The sequence below is a fragment of the Sinocyclocheilus grahami genome, unplaced genomic scaffold, assembly GCF_001515645.1.
Source record: "Sinocyclocheilus grahami isolate Dianchi unplaced genomic scaffold, SAMN03320097.WGS_v1.1 scaffold88.1, whole genome shotgun sequence".
In the NCBI taxonomy this organism is placed as follows: Eukaryota; Metazoa; Chordata; class Actinopteri; order Cypriniformes; family Cyprinidae; genus Sinocyclocheilus; species Sinocyclocheilus grahami.
This window is the reverse complement of record NW_015505267.1, coordinates 579,713-603,517: the sequence shown is the minus strand read 5'-3', so window position 1 is coordinate 603,517 and position 23,805 is coordinate 579,713. Positions and strand designations below refer to the sequence as shown.

General features: G+C 37.1%; 1 protein-coding gene across 2 annotated transcripts in view; it reads right to left on the bottom strand.

The window, feature by feature from the left end:
* The window catches only part of LOC107587018 (SLIT-ROBO Rho GTPase-activating protein 1-like), an 88,839-nt gene that overhangs the window by 14,063 nt on the left and 50,971 nt on the right, over positions 1-23,805 (bottom strand). For both annotated transcript variants that reach the window (XM_016274614.1, XM_016274615.1), the window contains exons 8-17: positions 20,845-21,042; positions 20,073-20,157; positions 19,366-19,393; positions 17,608-17,710; positions 14,739-14,799; positions 13,965-14,042; positions 13,459-13,593; positions 10,393-10,498; positions 10,006-10,230; positions 3,263-3,342 (exon numbers count right to left, since the gene is read on the bottom strand). In XM_016274614.1, the coding sequence (XP_016130100.1) occupies positions 3,263-3,342; positions 10,006-10,230; positions 10,393-10,498; positions 13,459-13,593; positions 13,965-14,042; positions 14,739-14,799; positions 17,608-17,710; positions 19,366-19,393; positions 20,073-20,157; positions 20,845-21,042 (1,099 nt within the window). The remainder of the gene's footprint in view (positions 1-3,262; positions 3,343-10,005; positions 10,231-10,392; positions 10,499-13,458; positions 13,594-13,964; positions 14,043-14,738; positions 14,800-17,607; positions 17,711-19,365; positions 19,394-20,072; positions 20,158-20,844; positions 21,043-23,805) is intronic.

Genomic DNA, 23,805 nt, shown 5'->3' with positions numbered 1-23,805 from the left:
ACATATCATTGGAAAGGTCTGAGTCTCAGGATTCCATATTTGGTGGTTATTTTGAGATATAATATTGTATAGTAATAATATAATATAGTAATATTGACAGAGAAATCTAGACATTTGTGACCAATTCAATGGAGTTTTTGGCTGTTTGTGGTATAACGCCCTAAATAAAATCTCACAGGAATCTCAATTTTTTTCATAGCAACTTCAAATTTGGAACATAACTTATTTAGACATAAGGCTATAATTTTATACCAATTTTAGAGTAAAACCTGATATGTAAAATATTTATTATATATAAAATAAAAAAAATGTATAGTGCATTTTCTTTAAATTTAAACTACTATAACTTTTTGATACTTACATTTTTTGAAAAAATGTATGCGATAATTTGCTGATTTTCTTCTTTAAAAAGAGACCAACCTTATGTCTGTATTCCAAAGTGTTCATAAATTACAACAATTTAAGTTTGGATAGTGCACCTGCATGCCTATTTTAAAAAATGGGGGGTGACGGTTAAGGGGTTAATTTATTCCTGTGATGCAAAGCTGGATTTTCAGCATCATTACTCCAGTCTTCAGTGTCACATGATCCTTCAAAAACCATACTAACATGCTGATAATAAGATATATGCTTAAGAAATATTTTTTTAATTATTATCAATGTTGAAAACAGTTGAGATGCTTTATATTTTTTGGAAACCGTGACATAATTTTTTTTTCCTTTGATGAATAGAAAGTTCAAAATTTAATTTTTTTTTTAATTAAAACAATAAATAAGCTCCAAACCAAATATATCACACAAACCAGCATTTCCAAAATGGCCAATATTCTTATTGTACATCGATTTCTCACAGATGCAGAGATTTGTCTTTTTCTTCCCAAGAGAGCATTCTGTCTGCTTATTCCAGTTCACTTGAATGAATAAATGGCTCTAAAGGCATAGCAGGGGTCCCATCACTTGGCAAAGTGGCTTTCCAGATGGGCCCTGAGACGATCCCATTCAGACGCAGTGATTGAGGACAGATGCTGCACTGGTCACAGGTTTGAGCAGGCTGATATAATTATGCTTGAAGTTAACAGTACAGCCATCGGTTCCGCAGGATTGTTTACGTCTCCATTATAATGACAGCTGATAAATATCCAACTGAGACTTTTTCTGAGAGAAGATTTAGAAATAGAATATAATCCAAATTGCTTATTATGAAACAAGACAAAACATACAAGTTACCCATAAGTGAGATCGGACATAAGCTATGTCCACAGTGTGACGAAAGAGAATAATAATTCCTCTACTGGGAAAAACCTTCTCAATACATTCATTAAGAAAACATTTGGAGCAAACCCATGGAAGCTGAGAGCAATTTTAAAATTTTCAGGTCAGTTATTGGGTCTGACGTTGATATTTGACATCTGTGTTAGTTAATGGAAACCCTGACAAGTATCAGGTTTCTCAGTTAAATGTTATAGGTTCATGAAATTTAAACAGACAATAAGATGGGAACAGTCAAAATTAATCTTCAGCATGCAGATGTGCATGTCTGTATGTCTAATAGTGAGTCACTTGTCCACAGAATTAGTATTTTCTGTACAGTGAATGGCACGTAGTGCACTATATAGGGGACAGAAAACGATTCAAACAGTGTAAATATGCTTTCCATTGAGGAAAAAAATAAGTCTGGTTTCGCTCTGTGTCACGCTAACCACCGCACCACACACACTCTGCTCCGGTCCAGGGACATGATAGCACAGAGCGGATCACATGCAAGAGTCAGCGCAGACCACAAAATGTATCGGAGCTATTTGAATTCTACACAGAATGCTATATTTTATAGCAATATGGATGAGATTGTGGCTGGCATACCCTGTCAAATGCGGCTTTACGGAGCTCAACGGCTCTGAACGGCTCTAGCCCAAGCTGTGATATAAACAAACGCTATTGGCTATTTTAAAAAGGGGCTGCTTGATATGTCCCGCCCTGTCTGCCTGTTTCAGTTAAAATGACGTCAACACCTAGAGTAACGCTGCATGTTTCGAAGCATTTCAGGGGAACTTTAAGTCTATTTTATGGTCAGTTTTATCACAAATCTTCTCAAGCAGCACAATTTGAGGTATCATGTTCATGTTCGTAGCACAAACAGTGAGGGACAAATTATTAGTCTTTGAGTAATACTTAATACACAAGAATGACAATAATATTCTTGCCTTAGCCAAATAAATAATTCCCATTTGAGCAATTACAGGGAGAGTCTATTACCATTTGTTTTCATGCTCCAAAAACAAAAATAGACTTCAAAGCAACTACTTTCTGATAAAGGTGTGTTTTTGGTATTTCTGATTCAGTCCTAGCATTTATCTGACTCCCTGCACAGACTTTTGTCTGTCTGACAAATCTTAGATATGGAAAAAGCAGACTTCCCACTTCTCTTATAAAATAACAAAATAGAAAACAGGCATTGTTCAGGTACAGACGGAGAGGCAGGAAATGTGTCTATTTTCAGAGGGGTAACATACAGGTCAGCAGCAACATTTTCCTTTCGGTTCTTTTGAAAGACTGTACAGAAGACAAAAACAAACCACGTGATTGAGTTGAGTTTTCAGTCTGACACTTGCAGTTTATTTCTCAGATTACACATGAGAATTGGTTCATGTGTCATCAATGGGCCGAGCATCTGGTTTTAGTTTTGTTTGTGACAGTGAGCTTTGGGAACTTTTTGGAAGTTTTTTTCCATAATAAAACTACATGCAGCAACAAAAAGAACTCAATTTTGAGCTGACTGGTGAGAACTCCACATGTATTTTTAATGCAAACTGCCCTACAGCAATGACAGACTGGTCTATGTTGCCCTGTAGCACTGGAAAGCATTTACCAGAATTGATTCAAACTCTCTTCCTTTGTTTACGGATGTGTCTCCCTTCCCAAAGGATGAGAAAACTAAAAGGAGGACCAAAGAGTTGGACGAAGTTCTCCGCTCTTTAACGATCACTTCCTTTAGAGCTGAGAAAGTGATTACCCAGGTCAGGGCAAGTAGGAATTAACCCTTGACTGGCCGTGTCAGAAAACGTTATATGAACTAAAATCAATCCAGAGGCTCACTGGCCGAAGCCAATCTGAGCCAATGGGAAGAATGACTGGACAGGAAAAGATGACTTAACCTTGTTCCTATAAGCGCAGAGTGCTTTCTTAATGTGTAACCTACATAAACTGGCATGGGTTGTCATACTGCACATACTACTACAGGGTGTGGTAAACAAAATAAACTTACCATCCTCACTGGTGTGGGTCTCCGCTCCTCTATCCTGATCAACCTCCTCAAGAGCTCCGTGTTCACTGTATGGACTCTCACTGCAGAAGAAAAGAAATAAATAAATCAAGACAAATAATTATTTTTGCCAAATAATAGGTTTATAGGAACTATAACCAAATATTTAAGGACTTAATAATAAAAGTCAGATAATTAAATGTTTCTGATGAGCTTCAAAACCTTTTGTTCTAAAGTCATGTGCTTAATGTTTGAAACAAATTTTGTATATACACAAACTGTGAAGTCTGTCTATATGTATAAATCACTATAAAACATTTAAAAAGTACAGTAAAAAAAGATTAAAATAACAGTTTTAATTTGTTTAACATTTATTGGTCACTACATAATTTGGACCAAACGTTTGACTGGTTTTGTGCATCCTAAAATACAAATATACTACTGTTTTGGGGTTAAGTTTGAGGTCAGAAAGATTTTGTTTTTTAAGAAATAAATATGTTTATTCAGTAAGGACCCATTAAATTGATCAAAATTGATAATGTTACAGAAGATTTCTATTTCAAAGAAAAGCTGTTCTCTTAAACTTTCTATTCACCAAAGAATCCTGAAAAAAATTTATTGCGGTTTCCACAAATATATTAAGCAGCTCAACTGTTTCAAAACTGACATTAATGAGAAATGTTTCTTGAGCACCAAGTGAGTATATTTGAATGATTTCTGAAAGATCATGTGACACTGAAGACTGAAGTAATTACTGGTGAAAATTCAGCTTTGCCGTCACAGGAATAAATGATATTTTAAAATATATCACAATAGTAAACAGCTACCTTAAATTGTAATAATATTTCTAAATATTACTGTTTTTACTGTATGTTTAATCAAATAAATGCCGCCTTGGTGAGCTTAAGAGAATTCTTAATGACTTAAAACTTTTAAATGGTAATGTATTTTTGTATGTAAATGCTTATACAGGGCAACACAGAGTTAAGTCACAGCCAGAGTAAAACTCAGCATCAAGCAAAAAATACAGAGGCTGTCATTAGTATTCAAGAGGAGTAGGGCAGGGTGATTGGGATTCTGTCAGTGGCACAGCGTGGTTACTGAGACTGGCACTAATGCCCTTCACATCCATGCAGATTACCTCTGACACACAGTAAAGCCATTTCAAACAGAGCACTGCCACTCCCGGATGCCACACTACCAAAGGGGAAAATATGAGAACCGGCTGCAGGAAGTTTAAGAAGGGTGCATGTAATATCTGAAATGCTGAAGTATAGATGCTTGCAGTGGCAGGTGTTTTGCTTCATTTTGGGGGATGAAGACTTGTGGGAGTTGGACCGCTCTCTTTGAGACAACAAAATCACAAGCCAACACATACACACAGCTGTGGAGCTGGCCAAAAATGTCTCTTTCCTCTTCTCATCCATGCACATTTTTGGGAGAAATGAACGTTGGTTTGGCTGACGATCTTTCCTTACCTTAATGGCAGCAATTAGTTTCAATTGGTTTCAGTCTGTCTCACCTAGTTGAAGATCTCCAAACCCCTTCGGCCTCTAAAAAATGTCCCACCTTAACTAAAGAGCTCACTATCGGCACCACATCTTTTCACATAGGAAAATTGCTGCCAGCTGGTGGCGCTATGACTATAACTGAATATTTGCATGTAGATGTTTTCAGGCCAGGACTCTTACCAAACATGTGAAGTTTGGGGCAGATCAGACATTGCATGTTTAAGTTAGTGTAAAACAAGTATTTTCCTGTTGCCAGCAGGTGGCGCTGTGAATATGACTGAATATTGGTCTTTAGATGTGTTCAAGCCAGGACTCTTATCAAGCGTGTGAAGTTTGTGGCAGATCGGACATTGTATGGCTGAGTTACAACAACTTCCTTTTCCATGGTGAAACATCGAAATTTGTCAGGCAGCCACGGACACGCTCTTTAACGAAAACTCAAGATCTTCGCAATTTAACATCGCAAAGGCCTTTAGATTAGACTGAACCAAATATAATTTTGATGTCCTTAATTCTCTAGGAGGAGTTTGTTACAGAGCAAAACATGTCACTTCCTGTTGCCAGAAGGTGGCGCTATAACTGTAACAGAATATGGGCATGGGCATGTGTTCAGGACAGGACTCTAACCAAACATGGAAACTCCAGATTAAAATCTGATTAAATCGCTAGGAGTTTGTTGAATTACAATGCCTGACACAAAAATTTGAAAAAAGTGATGAGACGTGTAGCCAATTGGTGCTCTGCATTTAACCCATCCAAGTGCACGCACACAACAGTGAGTAGTAAACACACACCCAGAGCAGAGAAAATTCAAAATAATTGACTTCCTGTTGGGTTTTGGATTTGGCTCTAAGAGTAGGTATTGGTGTGTTACATGCGTCTACCGAATTTCATACATGCATGTAAAACGTAGCTCGAGGGGTACTTCGTTGAAAGTGTATAGGTGGCGTTGTCGAGCCATTTTGCCACACCCACTTCTGAAACATACTGTATATCAGACGAAACTTTCGGCACTTCTGGCGTGTATGTACAATTTAATGAGTTTTCAAGCATGTTTAGGCCCTTAAAAATGCGATACATTTTAATAATAATAATAGCAAACGGAGCACTATTAACAATAAAATGACGCTGGATTGTGAGTAAATGATAACAGAATTTCCGTTTCTGAATGACTATCTCTATAAATTATGCATTTTTGACCTGTATTACTTTTATTCCAAATATTTTATGAGGATTTATGCTCGCCTCCTGGATCAACTAGATCAGATGATCTTCAAAACAAAGAGGTCCCACCCAAAAACTGTGCTAACAAAATAAGTGACTCACTATAGCACTGACTAATCATTTCTTTTATTTCATTCGAGTCACACCATGGATGTCCGGATACCATCACTAATCCTCAAAAATACAATAATAAAACTTTAACAAGCTCAAACACTGTCTCGATTCTCATCTCTCAGGTTGCGCAACCCATGAACATCTATCTTATAAACACTTCCTTCACCCACCTACATGCAGTTGCCCAGACAGTTATCAATAAATAATTAAAACCAACATCACCATCACATCTCAGCACTCACCAATAGTCTCCGCCTGCCATACACTTCTCGTACATGGGGCCGTCAAGCTCCTTCGCGTCAGGAAAGATGGTCTCGTGATGGATGATGATGGTTTTGATGACCTCATTGACATGGGCCTGGCAGGAGACCTGGTCCTGAGTTTCTGGAGTGGGCATGAGGGTGGGGCCAAAGCAGATGGCCAGATTATAGTGGTCCATCATATTTTCATCGCTGTACTGGGACAAGCTGCAGGAAAAACAAGCAAGCTATTAGGACATTTGACAACCAGCAAAAAAGCAAGAACATTCTTGTATATTTTCATTTGAAGAACTGTTCATTTAAGCATTTATGGAAAAAGCATTTCCATAAGGACATTCATCTGTGTGTTTGTGAAACATTCGGACTTACTGGTTGAGGAAGGCGAACAGATATCGCATGACCACAAGGACTGATCTGGGTACAGTAAGAAGAATCTTTCGTATATACAGCGCTCTCTCATACAGATTGTCTATTCCTACAAAAGAGGGAGAAAGAGTAAAAAATATAGTAAATATATATAGTAGATATCTTACAGGATTCTGCAAGTCTCTCACTCAGAGGATTTATTTAGCCTTATTTGGTTTAACATGACACGTCAATGCTGACATTCACATTCATGTAGAGAAAGTGTAGGAGTCCTGAAAGTGTATTTGTCTTGCCATGACATTCAGAAATTATTATTATTTTATATTAAATGCCGTTGTCATTCAAGACACTTAACAGCCTTGAGTATCTTATGACATGCCTCCATCTGAAAGTGTTAATTCACTGATAACCACATCACTGCAGCTCTATTCATAGAGTTACAAGGCTGAGCTCATTAAATGTTGAAAAAATAAATAAATAAATAAAACTTGCACACCTAAAAGTTAAATTCTGTGCCAACCTTGTCATTTTGCAAACAAACATTTCCAATAGCCAAGTCTTACAGGAAAACAAGTTCACTTCTTTTTAACTAAAACTATTAAAATATTTTTGAAAATATTACAAATATTTTCTGAAATTATACACACACACATATATGTATGCATTGGATGGAAAACGTCAACTTAAAAAACTTTCCTCGGAACCTAAGTTTAAGACGAAGTACTAAATTAATAAGACTGAAACAAAAATATAATATAAAATATAAAAAACAAAAAAATAATGAAAATGACAAAAGCACATAAGAAAAAAAATACTAAACTAAAATGAAAATTGAAAACAAAGCAAAAAAATAAAAGCTAATTCAAAATAAACATAAAAAGACAAATAATACTGAAATAGCACTGATTTGTTGCTTCAAATTGCCCATATATATAAATTGCCCAAGTCATATATAAGTATATAGCACATGCACAGAAAGGTCTGTAACCAGGGACATGGCAGATACAGGTATGTGTATCTGTTACACGCTCTCTGATTCAGTGTTTTAACCACCACAAAGAGTGACTTTAAAAAACAAGGCATTTTACTTGAGTTCATTTAAATTAATCGGCAGGTGTGCCGCCCCTCACCCTGGACCGAATGAAGCCGATTACAAGAGCATTAAAAGAGGTAAAGTCTAAAAACTATTCAACTGCTTTTTTTTAAAGAAGCTTAAAAATTCATCCAGAAGACTGGCATCCCAGAAATGTGTGTGAGTATTCCTGCGGCTCTCCTGCAGGAATGTACACAGATTTCACTGGGTTTTCTCTTTGGAGGCATTATAACTCACTTCCTGTCCTCTCTGGAATTCCATTACGGATCTTTGTGGTCTCCTTAGCATAGTCCTCTCAGGCTGTGTTTGGAAGCATACTATTCTACTATCACTATTTCATGGCAACACTAGTATGATGACTGAACTGGACATAATAACAGTTGTGATCTTTCTGATTTCCTTCTTATTTTACCATTTGATCCGACTGCCAATACATTTCTACCAAAATTTGTTTTAAAAAGCCAACAATTGGATGTGACTTGCTGATTTAAATTACTTGACAATTACTTTTGCACAGAACTATCTAAATCTTTGTGTACTGTTGCACATACTATTTTTCAAAATATAGATAATAGAGTGCATACTACACAGTATGCTACTAGCTCATTCCAAACATAGCTTCAGATTAACCACTAGATCTTGACCCCATCGGATCCCACGGGTTGGCTGTGAGACACACACAGTACTTATAAAAGCAAAATCGGCTGCTGCCAGCTGGTGGCGCTATGACTATAACTGAATATTTGCATGTAGATGTTTTCAGGCCAGGACTCTTACCAAACATGTGAAGTTTGGGGCAGATCAGACATTGCATGTTTAAGTTAGTGTAAAACAAGTATTTTCCTGTTGCCAGCAGGTGGCGCTGTGAATATGACTGAATATTGGTCTTTAGATGTGTTCAAGCCAGGACTCTTATCAAGCGTGTGAAGTTTGTGGCAGATCGGACATTGTATGGCTGAGTTACAACAACTTCCTTTTCCATGGTGAAACATCGAAATTTGTCAGGCAGCCACGGACACGCTCTTTAACGAAAACTCAAGATCTTCGCAATTTAACATCGCAAAGGCCTTTAGATTAGACTGAACCAAATATAATTTTGATGTCCTTAATTCTCTAGGAGGAGTTTGTTACAGAGCAAAACATGTCACTTCCTGTTGCCAGAAGGTGGCGCTATAACTGTAACAGAATATGGGCATGGGCATGTGTTCAGGACAGGACTCTAACCAAACATGGAAACTCCAGATTAAAATCTGATTAAATCGCTAGGAGTTTGTTGAATTACAATGCCTGACACAAAAATTTGAAAAAAGTGATGAGACGTGTAGCCAATTGGTGCTCTGCATTTAACCCATCCAAGTGCACGCACACAACAGTGAGTAGTAAACACACACCCAGAGCAGAGAAAATTCAAAATAATTGACTTCCTGTTGGGTTTTGGATTTGGCTCTAAGAGTAGGTATTGGTGTGTTACATGCGTCTACCGAATTTCATACATGCATGTAAAACGTAGCTCGAGGGGTACTTCGTTGAAAGTGTATAGGTGGCGTTGTCGAGCCATTTTGCCACACCCACTTCTGAAACATACTGTATATCAGACGAAAATTTTCGGCACTTCTGGCGTGTATGTACAATTTAATGAGTTTTCAAGCATGTTTAGGCCCTTAAAAATGCGATACATTTTAATAATAATAATAGCAAACGGAGCACTATTAACAATAAAATGACGCTGGATTGTGAGTAAATGATAACAGAATTTCCGTTTCTGAATGACTATCTCTATAAATTATGCATTTTTGACCTGTATTACTTTTATTCCAAATATTTTATGAGGATTTATGCTCGCCTCCTGGATCAACTAGATCAGATGATCTTCAAAACAAAGAGGTCCCACCCAAAAACTGTGCTAACAAAATAAGTGACTCACTATAGCACTGACTAATCATTTCTTTTATTTCATTCGAGTCACACCATGGATGTCCGGATACCATCACTAATCCTCAAAAATACAATAATAAAACTTTAACAAGCTCAAACACTGTCTCGATTCTCATCTCTCAGGTTGCGCAACCCATGAACATCTATCTTATAAACACTTCCTTCACCCACCTACATGCAGTTGCCCAGACAGTTATCAATAAATAATTAAAACCAACATCACCATCACATCTCAGCACTCACCAATAGTCTCCGCCTGCCATACACTTCTCGTACATGGGGCCGTCAAGCTCCTTCGCGTCAGGAAAGATGGTCTCGTGATGGATGATGATGGTTTTGATGACCTCATTGACATGGGCCTGGCAGGAGACCTGGTCCTGAGTTTCTGGAGTGGGCATGAGGGTGGGGCCAAAGCAGATGGCCAGATTATAGTGGTCCATCATATTTTCATCGCTGTACTGGGACAAGCTGCAGGAAAAACAAGCAAGCTATTAGGACATTTGACAACCAGCAAAAAAGCAAGAACATTCTTGTATATTTTCATTTGAAGAACTGTTCATTTAAGCATTTATGGAAAAAGCATTTCCATAAGGACATTCATCTGTGTGTTTGTGAAACATTCGGACTTACTGGTTGAGGAAGGCGAACAGATATCGCATGACCACAAGGACTGATCTGGGTACAGTAAGAAGAATATTTCGTATATACAGCGCTCTCTCATACAGATTGTCTATTCCTACAAGAGAAAGAGAGAGAAATCAAAAAAGAGGGAGAAATCAAGTAAAAATAAATATATGCATGCAAGTCTCCCACTTAGGAGTCCTAGAAACATACTTGTCCTGCCATGACATTCAGAAATGATTATTCAGGACTGCCGTTGTCATTCACAGCACTTAGCAGCCCCGAGTATCTAATGACATTCCTCTATCTGAACGTGTTAATTCACTGATAACCACATCACTGCAGCTCTATTCATGGAGTTACAAGGCTGAGCTCATTATGTGGGGGAAAAAATAACTCTGGACCGCTGTTCAATCACACAAAGTTAAACTCTGTGCCAACCTTGTCATGTTGCAAACGTACGCCTCCAATAGCCAACTCTCAGTGGAAAACACATGACTTCTTTTTGAACTTGTTGCAGTGTTATTGTTAACTAAAACTAAAACTATTGGGGAGCTGAAATAAAGCTCAAACAAAATAAAATATAAATATTAGATGGAAAACTTAAAATGTTGTCTTAACAACTAACTTAACTAAAGTTTAAGTTGAAGAACTAAAATGGCTAAAACTGAAACAAAAATAAATCTACAAAATAAGAAAAAACTAATAAAAACTACAAAAGCACATAAAAAACTAAAATTAAAATGAAAACATTCATAATGTTTAAAAATAAGATAAAAGCATATAAAAATACTAAAATAATACTGATTTATTTAAATTGCCCCAGAAGTTATATATAAGCATATAGTACGTGCACTTGCACTTTACAGAAAAGTCTGTAACAGAGGACTTGACAGATAGAGGTAGGTGTATCTGTCACACACTCTGATTCTGTGTTTTAATCACCACATAGAGCAAACCGCATTAAACAAGTTATCTGTCAAAAAACGAGGCGATTCACTTGTGTTCATTAAATTAAATTGCTGGGTTTGTTGGCCCTCACCCTGGACATAATGAAGCTGATTACCAGAGCATTAAAAGAGGTAAAGTCTCAAAACTACTCAACTCCTCTTTTTAAAGGAGCTTAAAAAATTAATCCAGAAGACTGGCATCCCATAAATGTGTGTGAGTATTCCAGCGGCTCTTCTGCAGGAATGCACACAGATTTCATTGGGTTTTCTCATTGGAGCCAGTGTAACTCACTTCCTGGAATTCCATTATGCATCTTTGTGGTCTCCTAAGTAAAGCACTCTCAGGCCGTGCTTGGAAGGATACTATTCTACTATTACAAGGCAACACTGGTATGATGACTGAACTGGACACAATATCAGCTGTGATCTTTCTGATTTCCTTCTTATTTTACGATTTGATCTGACTACCAAGACATTTCCACTAAAAATCCCATGGGTTGGCTGTGAGACACACAGTACTGACAAAAGCAAAATCAGCCTAATTATAAACTGATGTGACCTGCTCTCATCCATACTTTAGTACACCCAGATCCTCGATTTATCCTGATAGCAGTGTAAAATAGCCATGTCACCATTAAAAAAGATCTGGGAACATGCTACTATGCTTCTGTTATTCGTCTTACTTGAGCACGAAACTGGGTTTCCAAAAGATCCTGAGTAAGGGAAGCAGTTTAAAGCCTCACCACAGACAAGGCACATGTCTGCAGAAACAAAACTCCCACAGTGCAGAGAACGCACATCTCTGACAGTCTATATATAGATCTGCCAGGGACAGAGAACAGGAGACACCGTTCGTGTTGGAGAGAGTGTGTGGAATGCTGGGAAGGGGTTAGTCATGTGTAAATGTAAACAGCAGGGAATCCCCATTCGTCACACTCTACAGAGTGTCACAGGCACAGGGCCGCACGTTGGTCAGGTATGTATGAACACATGCCTTCACATTACTCCACATGCACAAACTAACAAAACCCACCCAACCCACACATGCAAGCGCACGGCACCTTAATCTAGCAAACTCTGCACAAATTTTCACATGTGGCCAAATATTTAGAAAGGCCTGTCATATAAAGCTACAAGTGATATATTTATGCTAAAAACGTTTTTGCATGTAAAATAATTGAAAAACTATTTCCCACATGGCAGGTAAACATCAACGTAAATGCATCCAGGTCTAAAAATGCTAATGACTATAAACCATGTGAATTATTAGGCTAAATATTAGTTATGAATTATTAAATGAAAGATATATCTAAAAATTGTAGCTCTGGGCTTAAGTTTGTCAGAAGATTCAGGGTAAACTATGCCAGTACTTCAACTACTATGATAGTTTTAAATAGTTTTTGAATGAATACAGTATATATACATATTCATAAATTCATTCAAAAACTATTTAAAACTATATATAAAATATATAATATATAATATATATAAAATTGATATATTTTATACTTTTTATTTTAATATAATTTTTTTTTAATTCATTTATTTATATAATATATCATTTAAATACACTATTGCATACAGTCATTTTGTCCATAACAATATTTTTATTAGAAATGTTAAAACAACATCATATTGTTATTTGATTAGAGAACAAACTTGGCATCAAAAGTGGCACAGCTTAGCGAGCTGTCGATCACAAATATCCCATTAACCCAACCGAAACGACTGAGCATCATGGTGTCACACTGCATTCATTCATTCAGTGCAGTGTAGCGTCATCTATGATCATGATAAAGCACGCTTTCTGAGCTCTTTCAAACTCACACAAAGTTGCATTCATGCCAGTTGAAGGACCAGCTGAAGCCCTAATGTGTCATGCCACGGTGGAACACACACTGTGCTGTAATGGAGAGTGCATAAGGCTGTTAGCGTTAGCCTGAGGCGCTGGACATCTTGTCATACAGTGAAGAAAGTCACTGTCCCACTGTTGGGGGCAAATGACTGAGATCTCTTTATGTGAGGGCGCACGATAACAGTTCAAAGCACTGTTAATTCACACTGAGAATCAATGACAGATTTACAGCTGCAGGTCAGTAGAAAGCAAAAAAAATAAGGCACTTACTGACACAAGAGATGAGATCATTGAATCTTTCCTTTGGAAACAGAGGGTTCTCCAAACCTCGAAAGTAGAGTTTCAAAACGCCCGCAACAGAGTTTATATCGTGGTTATTCTCTTCGTCTGTCAGGGGATCATTACCTAAGAGACATAACGTGTGTCAAATCTGCTGAACAAAATATTTATATTTAATATATGCACACAAAAAAAGAACCTAAACATCAGCATTTGTTGAAAACACAACTTCTAATAAACTATTTTGCCTTATCTTGGCATGCAAGAAATACTGATATGGAATTATGGATCTTTACAAATAAAAGGAAAATGTCAAAAACATGTTCTCCCCGGTAGATGTTTTTCCCAGGAAGGAAGTCTCCTTAAATCATGTGAATTTAGGTTCATGGCTCATATGACCCATTGAAGACACAAGAGATTCACTATTATTCAGCTGTGGCAACGCTTTCAGAGCTATGACAGAAATCTGAACTCTGTTACCACATTTACACACACACCTCTTTCAAAAGAGTTCTTGATATCATTGACCTCAACTTGAGATCCAGATACTCGGAATATTCCTTGATGTTGGAGGCCTAAAAAATAGAGAGAAAAACTGTGAAATAAGCTTAAATAAGACGTCTTTCGGTGTCCATTTAAATCCGCTGGAAATAAAGGCTGGTCCATAGTAACCACATTCAAATCCCAACCTCAAAAGCTAAGCCCTGTGCTTTCGAAAAGTTCCCTTTTTCTAATTAAAGATAATGAATGAACGAGAGAGACTGCAATCAACTTCTACAAAAACATCCGTCAGTCCGGATTAGCTTTAAATGGAAAGCTTGGCTGAGGGTCAGAAAAGATTAATTAAAAACATCTCTATAGTTCCAGTAAGACGGCCACACACAGACAACTTTCAGAGTTTACAATAGGCACACAGGATCTACAACCGCGTACACATAGTTTATATAGGCATATGATAAAGACCTCTTTGAGCACATCATTTAAAAACACTAACTAAACTTGAAATAGATCTAAAACAAGTCTGTGCATGGCCTACACTGGGATGGGACAGATTCGGAAGGGGCACGCAAAAACATGCCCTACCCAGACTCTAAATTTGTCCCAAACCTAACTAATGACAGGACAGGTAGCAATTGGATTGGACCATTTTAAAGACAATAGCATAGCTGTAAACTTCATCTTCAGGCTTTTTGGGTGTTTTAATGACGATAGTGAGCCATTCTAAAGAATTATGGGTATTTTAAGTTACAAGGTTATTGCAATAAACTTACCATACAGGTTGATGAATCGAATACAGCTCTCAACAACTCTTGGTATTGCTTGTCCAGAGTCCTTAAAACAAGACAAACATTGGCATCAAATCAGGATGTGGGCTAAACAATCAGTCTAGCTCCAAATCAACTGAAACTATCCCACACATCATGTATCATTCATGTCGGAGATGAGAAGATAATCCTTCTTGAGCCTTACAGACCCTTTTTAAAGTGCACACCTAGGATTCTGTGTCTCAGACAGAACTTAGATCAGCGTGCTAACATGGTTCTTGAACATGAATGGAGCCAATGCCACCAGTGGAAAAACTGAAATTCTTAAGTGAATCCAGCTATGTGATCGTGGCGTCCGTGCTGCCTGTTGTGTGCGGTTAGAGCTGTTTGTTCAGTTTTTGGCAGGGCTCTATCTTACAAGTTTTTAAAAATGCTGTTATCTGCTTTTAACCTAGAGAATGTGCCAAGTCCGAACACTGTGAGCGTGCCAGGAACAGAGGCAGACCTCACAGGCACTACATTTCCCAGCTATTATCAGTGCAATATGGTGAATACAAAACGTACTGCCATGAACATGTTTAATTATTGATACTGATACAAAATCATAAATCATAATCGAAACAGAGGTGGAAAAGACAAGGAATGCTGGAAAACTAACTCTGCACTATTGTGCAGCACTTTTACTTCATACTGGATTATTTTAATCTTTTTGATATAAATTTAAATAATTAGTCATAATGATTTTTTTAAATTATCAATTTCTTTGCTTATTTTTCACATGTTCTATGCAGTATTAAAATTGTAATATTAATATATTTAATATTTAATAGAATCTTAATTCTATGAATTACCTTCTGGCCTGTGTTAAGCACTATACAATTCTAGCGTGAAAATATTATTATTAATTGTAAAAAGTTATTTAATTTGTGGGAAATTCTCTCCATTAAATTCAATAAATCATAATTGTGTGCATTAGGGTCACTGAAGCCAAAAAGGATGAACTCTTGTCAAGCACATGGACACATATACTACGGGGTCCAAAAGTCTGAGACCACTTGTGAAAATTATTTTGCATACTGATCATTTTCAGGGACAATTTTGTACTAAATTATGTCAGCATAACAATTTGACTGAAAATTTAAATAGAAAAAATAAATATATATATATAAATATTTATTTTATTTTATTTTAAATGATAACTATTGTTAGTTTCCTCGTTTCCGGTTTTAAATAGAAATCCCAGAATCAGTGTGGTTTCAGACATTCAGACACCACTGTACATGGTTCACAACTCCTTAGAATTAAGCAAAGGTGACTGGAAGATGAACTACTGGAAGCTTAGACAGACATGCAGCAATGAGCAAATCAGGACAAGCCGACTGTTTCTGTACCTGGTGCCTTGTGTGTGAGTTCCGACGTCCACGACTACGAACAGATGAATGACAGGACAAAGAGCCGGAGAGTGAGAGAGCAGAAATAAAAAGAGAAAGAGGCGATCCCCAGGTTATTTGGTCCCAGCACTACAAGCCGCCAACAACAGCCTACAAAATCATTATTAGTCTTCCAATGACACCATTAGCTCCAGCCTCAGAGAGAAAAAGAAGGGGCGTGCTGACACAAATTTTGCTTAAATTATAGGTAATGAAAAAGAGTAGTTCACCAAAAATAAAGCAAAAATCTGTCACCATTTACTCTCCGTTACATCGTTCCAAACTTTTTTGACTTGCTTTTTTTTCCATGGTTCACCCAAAAATAAACAAATACAAGTCACTCTTTTCCTCATTCAACAAAATTGAATATAGCTAGATGGCGATGAACTCCAAATATGACCATGAAAGCACCATAAAAGTGGTCAACATGACGTGCTATTTATTTCAAGACTTCTGACGACATACAACAGTTTGATGTGCACAACAGATGGAAATTTAAGTCATTTTATGCTAAAAATCAAAGCTTTAAGTCAATGATGTCAAACAGCATTAAAGGGGTGGTTGATTATTTCACCTTTTTAACTTTAGTCAGTGTATAATGTAGCTGTTAGAGCATAAACGTCTGCAAAGTTACGACGCTCTAAGTTCAATGCAAAGGGAGATATTTTCTTTTAAAGAAATCGCTGTTTAAGGACTACAGGGGGGAAAAGGCTGGTAGGGACTACAACGAGTTTCTTCCCGATGTTTGCATAAACCCTGCCCCCGGGAACATGCAACTACCCGTATTGGTAAGGGGGCGTGACGTTTCCGTACAATGTGCACTAGACAGTCAGCGAATCACAACACACTGGGCCAGCTAACCAATCTGAACCCATCGCATATTTAAAAAAAACGAAGCATGAACACGTTACCCTGCACCCCATAAACACAATCCACCCTTCGAAAAAAGCTGATCAACCACTCCTTTAATTCTCATGTCTCATAACTGTGTGATTTGCCAAGTTTAAACTTAAATTTCACTCTCACACAAAGCCATCAAATCAACTTATAAGGCTCTTTTTACAACACCTGTCTTAAATATTCACTTTCATTGTATGGAAAAGAGTTGAGTGAACATTCTAGAACATTCTGTTGCGTTCCACATAAGAGAAAAATTCAGGTTCGGAACAACACGCAACAGAGATTTTTATATTTTTAGGTGAACTATCCCTTTAAGAGGCTTTCATGCTGCCCTGAGGCATCTGTGTGAATGTTGATGCCTGAAGCTCACTTTATCTCCGTCATCTCGCTTTATGTGTACACACACACACACCTCCATTTCTGCTCTGTTAAAAAACTTCCCCAGCCATAATGATCAGTCAAGTAGAAGCAAGTAGCCGTGGATCATTATGGCTTCAAGCGGCGGTATTCAGTGCAGGTAGTATGGCACCCAAAGCTATAAGTACCTTAACAAATGACTCCAAATTGCCATTAAACAGCTTAACGTTAAATACAGAGCGTGGCCTGGGCCTCTGTGTGCCAAACGGTTTAGGAGGAAGACTGGGAGGCCTATAAAGAGATGTTTATACTTTTAATCTTGAACCTGTTGTAAGCTTTAGAAAATACAGTACAGTGTATCGAACAATTCTGGTTGAGAGACAAAATGAAGTTGTGGACATGTGATTTTAGGTTATTTGGGGTAAGAGGTAAGCTCCCATTGTGCCTGGTTCAGTGGTGTGCACACACCAATGTCCTGTTCATAAACTTCACTTCCACCACACATCAAAGGCCATGGAAATGGCAGGTCTGCTGGGAACAGCAGGCGGTGGGAGTGCGAGAGATGTCCAAGCACGAAATCTTTTGACTTGGCCTGGGCAGCTGGTGTTTTAAAGAAAAGATCGTATGGGGTTATACCTAAAAATCTGAGTTCAATTTCAGAATGTTGTCAGCTCCCTCTTCAATGTCTACAGGAATACAGTAAACTTGCCCCTTACTCAAGAGGAGAGCTTTTTCACATGCTTTTAAACTGTGCCCTGTAAGAATTCTGAGAGAGGTTGAATATAAAAAAGCACTATTAGTGCAAAGCATTGTGTTGAATTAAGCAGTCTAAAGCATTTGGTCTACTGTTCGGACCTCATCACGATACGCTGTTTATGTATATATATATATATATATATATAGAGAGAGAGAGAGAGAGAGAGAGAGAGAGAGAGAGATAGAGATAGTATGTATAGTGTACCTATAAATACAGGACAATGAAAGGAACTATAGATAGAAAGATTGATAAAAAAATATTTATACACTAAAAAATGCTGGGTTAAATTTCAAAACAACCCAATTGCTGGGTTTGTCCCTATTTTACCCAGTACTGGGTTGTATTTAGCCCAGCATTTTTTAGAGTGTAGAATGATATAATGATAGACAGTTAGAACTGTAGAATAACAAGACAGAACGATACAATGACATTGTGATAAGCAGAATGATAGAATGACAGACCAATAGAATGAATAGACTGATAGATAGAGAGAAGGATATAACTACAAACAACAACAGATACATAGATAGAACAACTGATAGAATGATAAATATAATGACAGACAGAGATAGATAGATAGAATGACTAATAGAACAACAGAACAAACGATAGAAAGATTGAATGTCAGAACAACGACCAGAACGACAGATAGAATGAAAACAGAACTGACAGAAAGACAGAACTAATATATAGAACAACATAACTAACAGACAGACTGATAGATAGAATGACAGTCAGAATGGCAGGTAGAATGATAGAACGAAAGAATGACGGCTAGAACAGTAGAATGAAAAATAGAACAGAAAAAGATAGAATCATATATAGAAAGACAGAATGATAGATAGAATGACAGATGGAACGACAGAACAACTGATAGATATAAAACAGACAGAACACCAGGCAAACCAATAGTCAGAATGACAGACAGAATTGCAGACAAAACAGAATGACAGATAGAACGATAGATAGAATGATAAATAGATCGACAGACAGATATGCAGACATATAATAAAAACAGATAAATACAGTAGGATGGATAGACAGAAGACAGACAGAACTGATCTCATTCATGCCACATTTTGCTTGTAATCTTTGAGAGAAATGTTAAACTAATATTACATCTGACACTTTATGTGCTGACGACGATACCAAACAAGACAAACTGAATAGGGCAGAGAACATTTTTTACCTTGTAGTCGCATACTCAGGACGGTAACCTGTGTGAGAAACAGATCGAGGAAAAGAGAGAGAGAGATAAAGAGAGAGAGAGAGAGAGAGAGAGAGAAAAAGAGAGAATGTGAGAACACTGTTCTTCAGAGGCCCAGGGGAGGCTTTCGTTTATGCTCAGTAGAGCACATGCAGCCAGCCATCTGTCTGAAACTGGACATCCACACATACACCTTTAGGACATTGGTACATTTTTAAGAGAAATTCTACGTTTGAATTACAGGTACCCGTTTAGCTATAAAAATATTTCATCGAAGTGTCAGTATGCAGCAGGCAGACTACTGCCTACAATCTTTAAAAAACAGGCACGGTTGATTTTAGGCAAGGGAACATGATTTGTTGATCCCACCCACACAGCATTCACTTAGCGGCCCCTGACAGCAGAGTCTGCAGTGTTCACAACACAAAACTGAAATGCCCCGGGCTCCAAAATATGAAGAGGCAACATGATGAGCAGATTTATACATGATGCGGGAATTATAATCCTCCATACTATCGTGCTTAATTAATATGAGGTTAATATGAGGTTGCATCACCCACATGAGCAGCTTCCTGCTGGTTTCTACTGGCCAAGAGGATTATGATCCAAATGTGTTATAAATTATCTCTATCATTGTGTGTTTTTAGTTCAAAGGGCTGACCCTATGAACAAAGAAAAGCAAACAATACCATCACCGAGGGTCCTCTTCAATAGATCATGCTTTGCCTGAAGCTTAGTGATGAGATTGCTGCCCTCCAGATACTCGCGGAACTTCTGTGAAGAGACATGATTGAGACCAGCCTGAGACCAAAAACATTTGACAGCAGATTGACTTGAGCAAGTACAGCACCAGAATTAACTTTTTTGCCACATCCGCCAGAGGAGAGTGAATTGAGAAAACATACCAGCCATAAATATTTGTTATGAGCAATGAAACTCAATGAGCTTTTTCTTCCCTCAAAATAAATAATAATAAAACATAAAATAATAAAATATAATAAAAAATAAGTAAATTATATCTATCTATCGATCTATCTATCGATATGTCTGTCTGTCTGTCTGTTGTCTCAAAAACAACCAATCTTGGCAAATCTTTCTTATAATGCACCAGTTTAAAGTACTTGATAACATGCCTATGAAAAACATTTAAATAAAGTGACTTGTTTAATTAAAATATATAAATTGAAAATAAAATACTTTTTTGCAAGACTTTCTTATATTGCACAGTGAAACTTGATTATATGAACATTTTATCTATGAAAATGTATTTCTACATTTATTTCTTTAATAATAATAAATAAGTAAATTAAAATCTCAAAAACAACCAGTCTTGGCAAATCTTTCTTAAAATGCACCAGTTTAAAGATGAAACATGATAACATGCCTATGAAAAATATTTATTTAAATAAAGTGACCAATTTAATTTAAAATACTAGTAAATCTTAATGAAGCAAAATTGACCATAAAATAGAACTGCTCCGTCTCCTGTTGGTTGGCGCGTCTCTTGGCGATGCTCGGCTTGCTGAGGTAGGTTTCCGACACGGTGGACTTGACTGATTCAGTGGAGCGGCTGTGATGGAAACTTTCGGACACGTCATAGTCCTCGATGGTCACCATGTCCTGGACAGTAGTGAGAGTGGCCTCTGAGGTCTTCTTGATCTGAAACGGGACAACATTTTTAATAGGAAAGACACAGTCACATGTAGCAGACACTAGCAACAAAGAGTAATTTTTATCATTTGTTACAGTATTAGAGGCACAATCCAAAACAATATAACTTTAGAATAGTCTCGCAACATTTATTAATAAGAACGTGTGTCAGCGCAAGAGTGATAAGAGGAGGAAAAAAATGCTAGAAAAACACATTAAGCACCAAATGAAAGACAGGGCGGGAAAAAAAAAAATCTCTGACAGTCCCTGCATGGCATGTGCTCTGTGACTAATAGCAGGCCTTGAGCAAGACACCAGACCAAAGAAATCAATTTATAGCAAGGGGAGCGGAAGATGACCCAAGGGACCACCATTCATTTGATGGCCTTGAGGATTCATTTCTGTATCTTTCCAGTGTCGGACATGCAACATTATCATACAGTTCTAAATATCTGGAACTGTCCCCTTATATCCCAAGAGGAACAGACTGACAAAGTGATCGCAAATTGCAAAGTGAATTGTAAAGCAGTGACAGGCTCTAATGAATAAAATAAACAATATAAAGCTACTTTTTGTAATGTGCATTCAACGCTTTAATTAGCATTTCTCTGCAAATATTGATAAATACTGTTATAATTTGATTATTTAATTAGCCCATCATGTAAATTAACCCAATTACAATAATCAACTGACAGCACTAAATAAAAACACAATAAAAACATAATAAATTAACCACATAAAATGGTGAAAAGGACAAGGCAAGGAGTTAAAAAAGAAAATTGGAAAGATAAAAAATAAAAATATATTGAAAGCTGGAAATAATGAAAAAAAGCAATAAATTATAATAAAACACACACACACACACATACATATATACATATATATACATATACACACATACATACATACATGCATAAAAAATGTAATTAAAATTGTATGTGTGTGATTTAATTACATTTTTAAATATATATTAATATCATTAAAACAATTATTTAACCACATGAATCTGAAAATGAGAATGAGAAAGCTGGTGCAATCACTCAGTGGAAATAAATAAATAAATAAAAGTACATTTAAATTAAATTTTATATAAAATTTAGAGAGAGTTTAATATATATTACTAAAAATAATTCAACGATTTAATCATTTAATCACATTAAATGGCAAAAAGGAGAAAGCAAGAGTTTTAAAAAAATAAGATGGGGAAAAGATGTTGAAAGCTGGTGCAATCGCTCAGTGGAAGCATTTGTTCACCTGCTGAAAGAGGCTGCACAGTATGGAAGAGCAAATTTCTCTCATGCTGACATGCTCTCTTTCACACGAGTACCCACAAACACACAGTTCTGAATGTAAGCAGAGCTTTTTCTGTTTGCACAAACACTGCAATCTTCTTGCAGAACACACAAGAAGATACATATAGACAACTATAGACGATGTCACACAACCACAGTGTGCATCACCACACGGTATCACGCAGCATAAAACTATAGCAGTTTCATCACACAGTGAGCTCATCTCTCATTGTCAATTTCAGGCTGAATCATCCTTCAAATCAATAGAGGATGACATACAAGTCAATGGAAACCAGCACTCACACCTAAAACAGTCTGGATCCAGGTCACTGTTCCACTTGTGATTCACCAACCTATTGTGGCAACTGAAACACTGAGAGATGTTCACAGGTTTAAACCCGCCTCCTGACGTTAAACAGTCTGTGGTCTGGTTTTGGTGAAGGCCTTTATGGATGATATGCCGCACCTGTCTTGTAGGATGTGGTTTACTTGGAAAGTCAACCTCAGCTGAGCAATAACAAAAGGCAGACAGGTTACAAAGAGGTAAACTGAGTGCAGGGGGTAGCGAAGAGCTCTGTTTCAAGGACATGAAAGCAGTCCAAATGAAATTATGTGGAAAATAAGAGGGATTTTCTAAAAGTATCTTTAACGCTGCTTGAAAAGCCTGGGCTCTTCAGCTTTTTTTTTTTAAACCTCATTTGCCATGGTAACCAGGGGGCCGTGGTCATTTGGCAGACATCCTGGGCCCCAGTTTATGGGTGGGGTCGTCTGTGAAGACTTGTTAATCTAATGAATAACTGATTTGTTAAATCAAATGAAAAATTATGTTTTTGATTGGTCCAGACGCTACAGTATGTAGTGTGAATTACTTCTAAAATAATTAAAATCTATCTATACATCCATCCATCCATCTATATGTGCAGAAAAAAAATAGTTAAAGCAAGATAAAAAAAAAAAAATTGGGGAAAAAGCTTGGCAATCCGAGATTGGAAAATTATCTAAACCGGATTCAAAGTCGGCTACATAATACCTGCCAGACCACATCTCATGACAGAAATGCCATGAAACTTTGATATACTTCTATCTTTGCAAATATATTCACATCAGAATGTACATGAATCTGATATGCATTATATAACATAATGAAACATATACTTATATGGAAAGATGCAGCATTATGTACTACCAAATCATTTATCGGTTGGAAACGCCTATTTGCTGATCAGTATTCTTTTGACTGTTTGATCTGTAAGACTGATGAACAAGCTACTCGGGGTAACAAGATGGCATTCTGGCACATCTGTAGCACTGCAGCAATCAGCATTAGCACAAATAGAAGGGCGCGATAATCAGTACAAAGGCAGCAGAGAGGGCCGCAATCAGACGATCAGTGCTTCACGCAGCAGCAGGAGCAGGACACAGATCTCCCAGCGTTTGATGTGCCTCCCAGAGGTTTGTCTCCTGCAAAACAAACAGACAC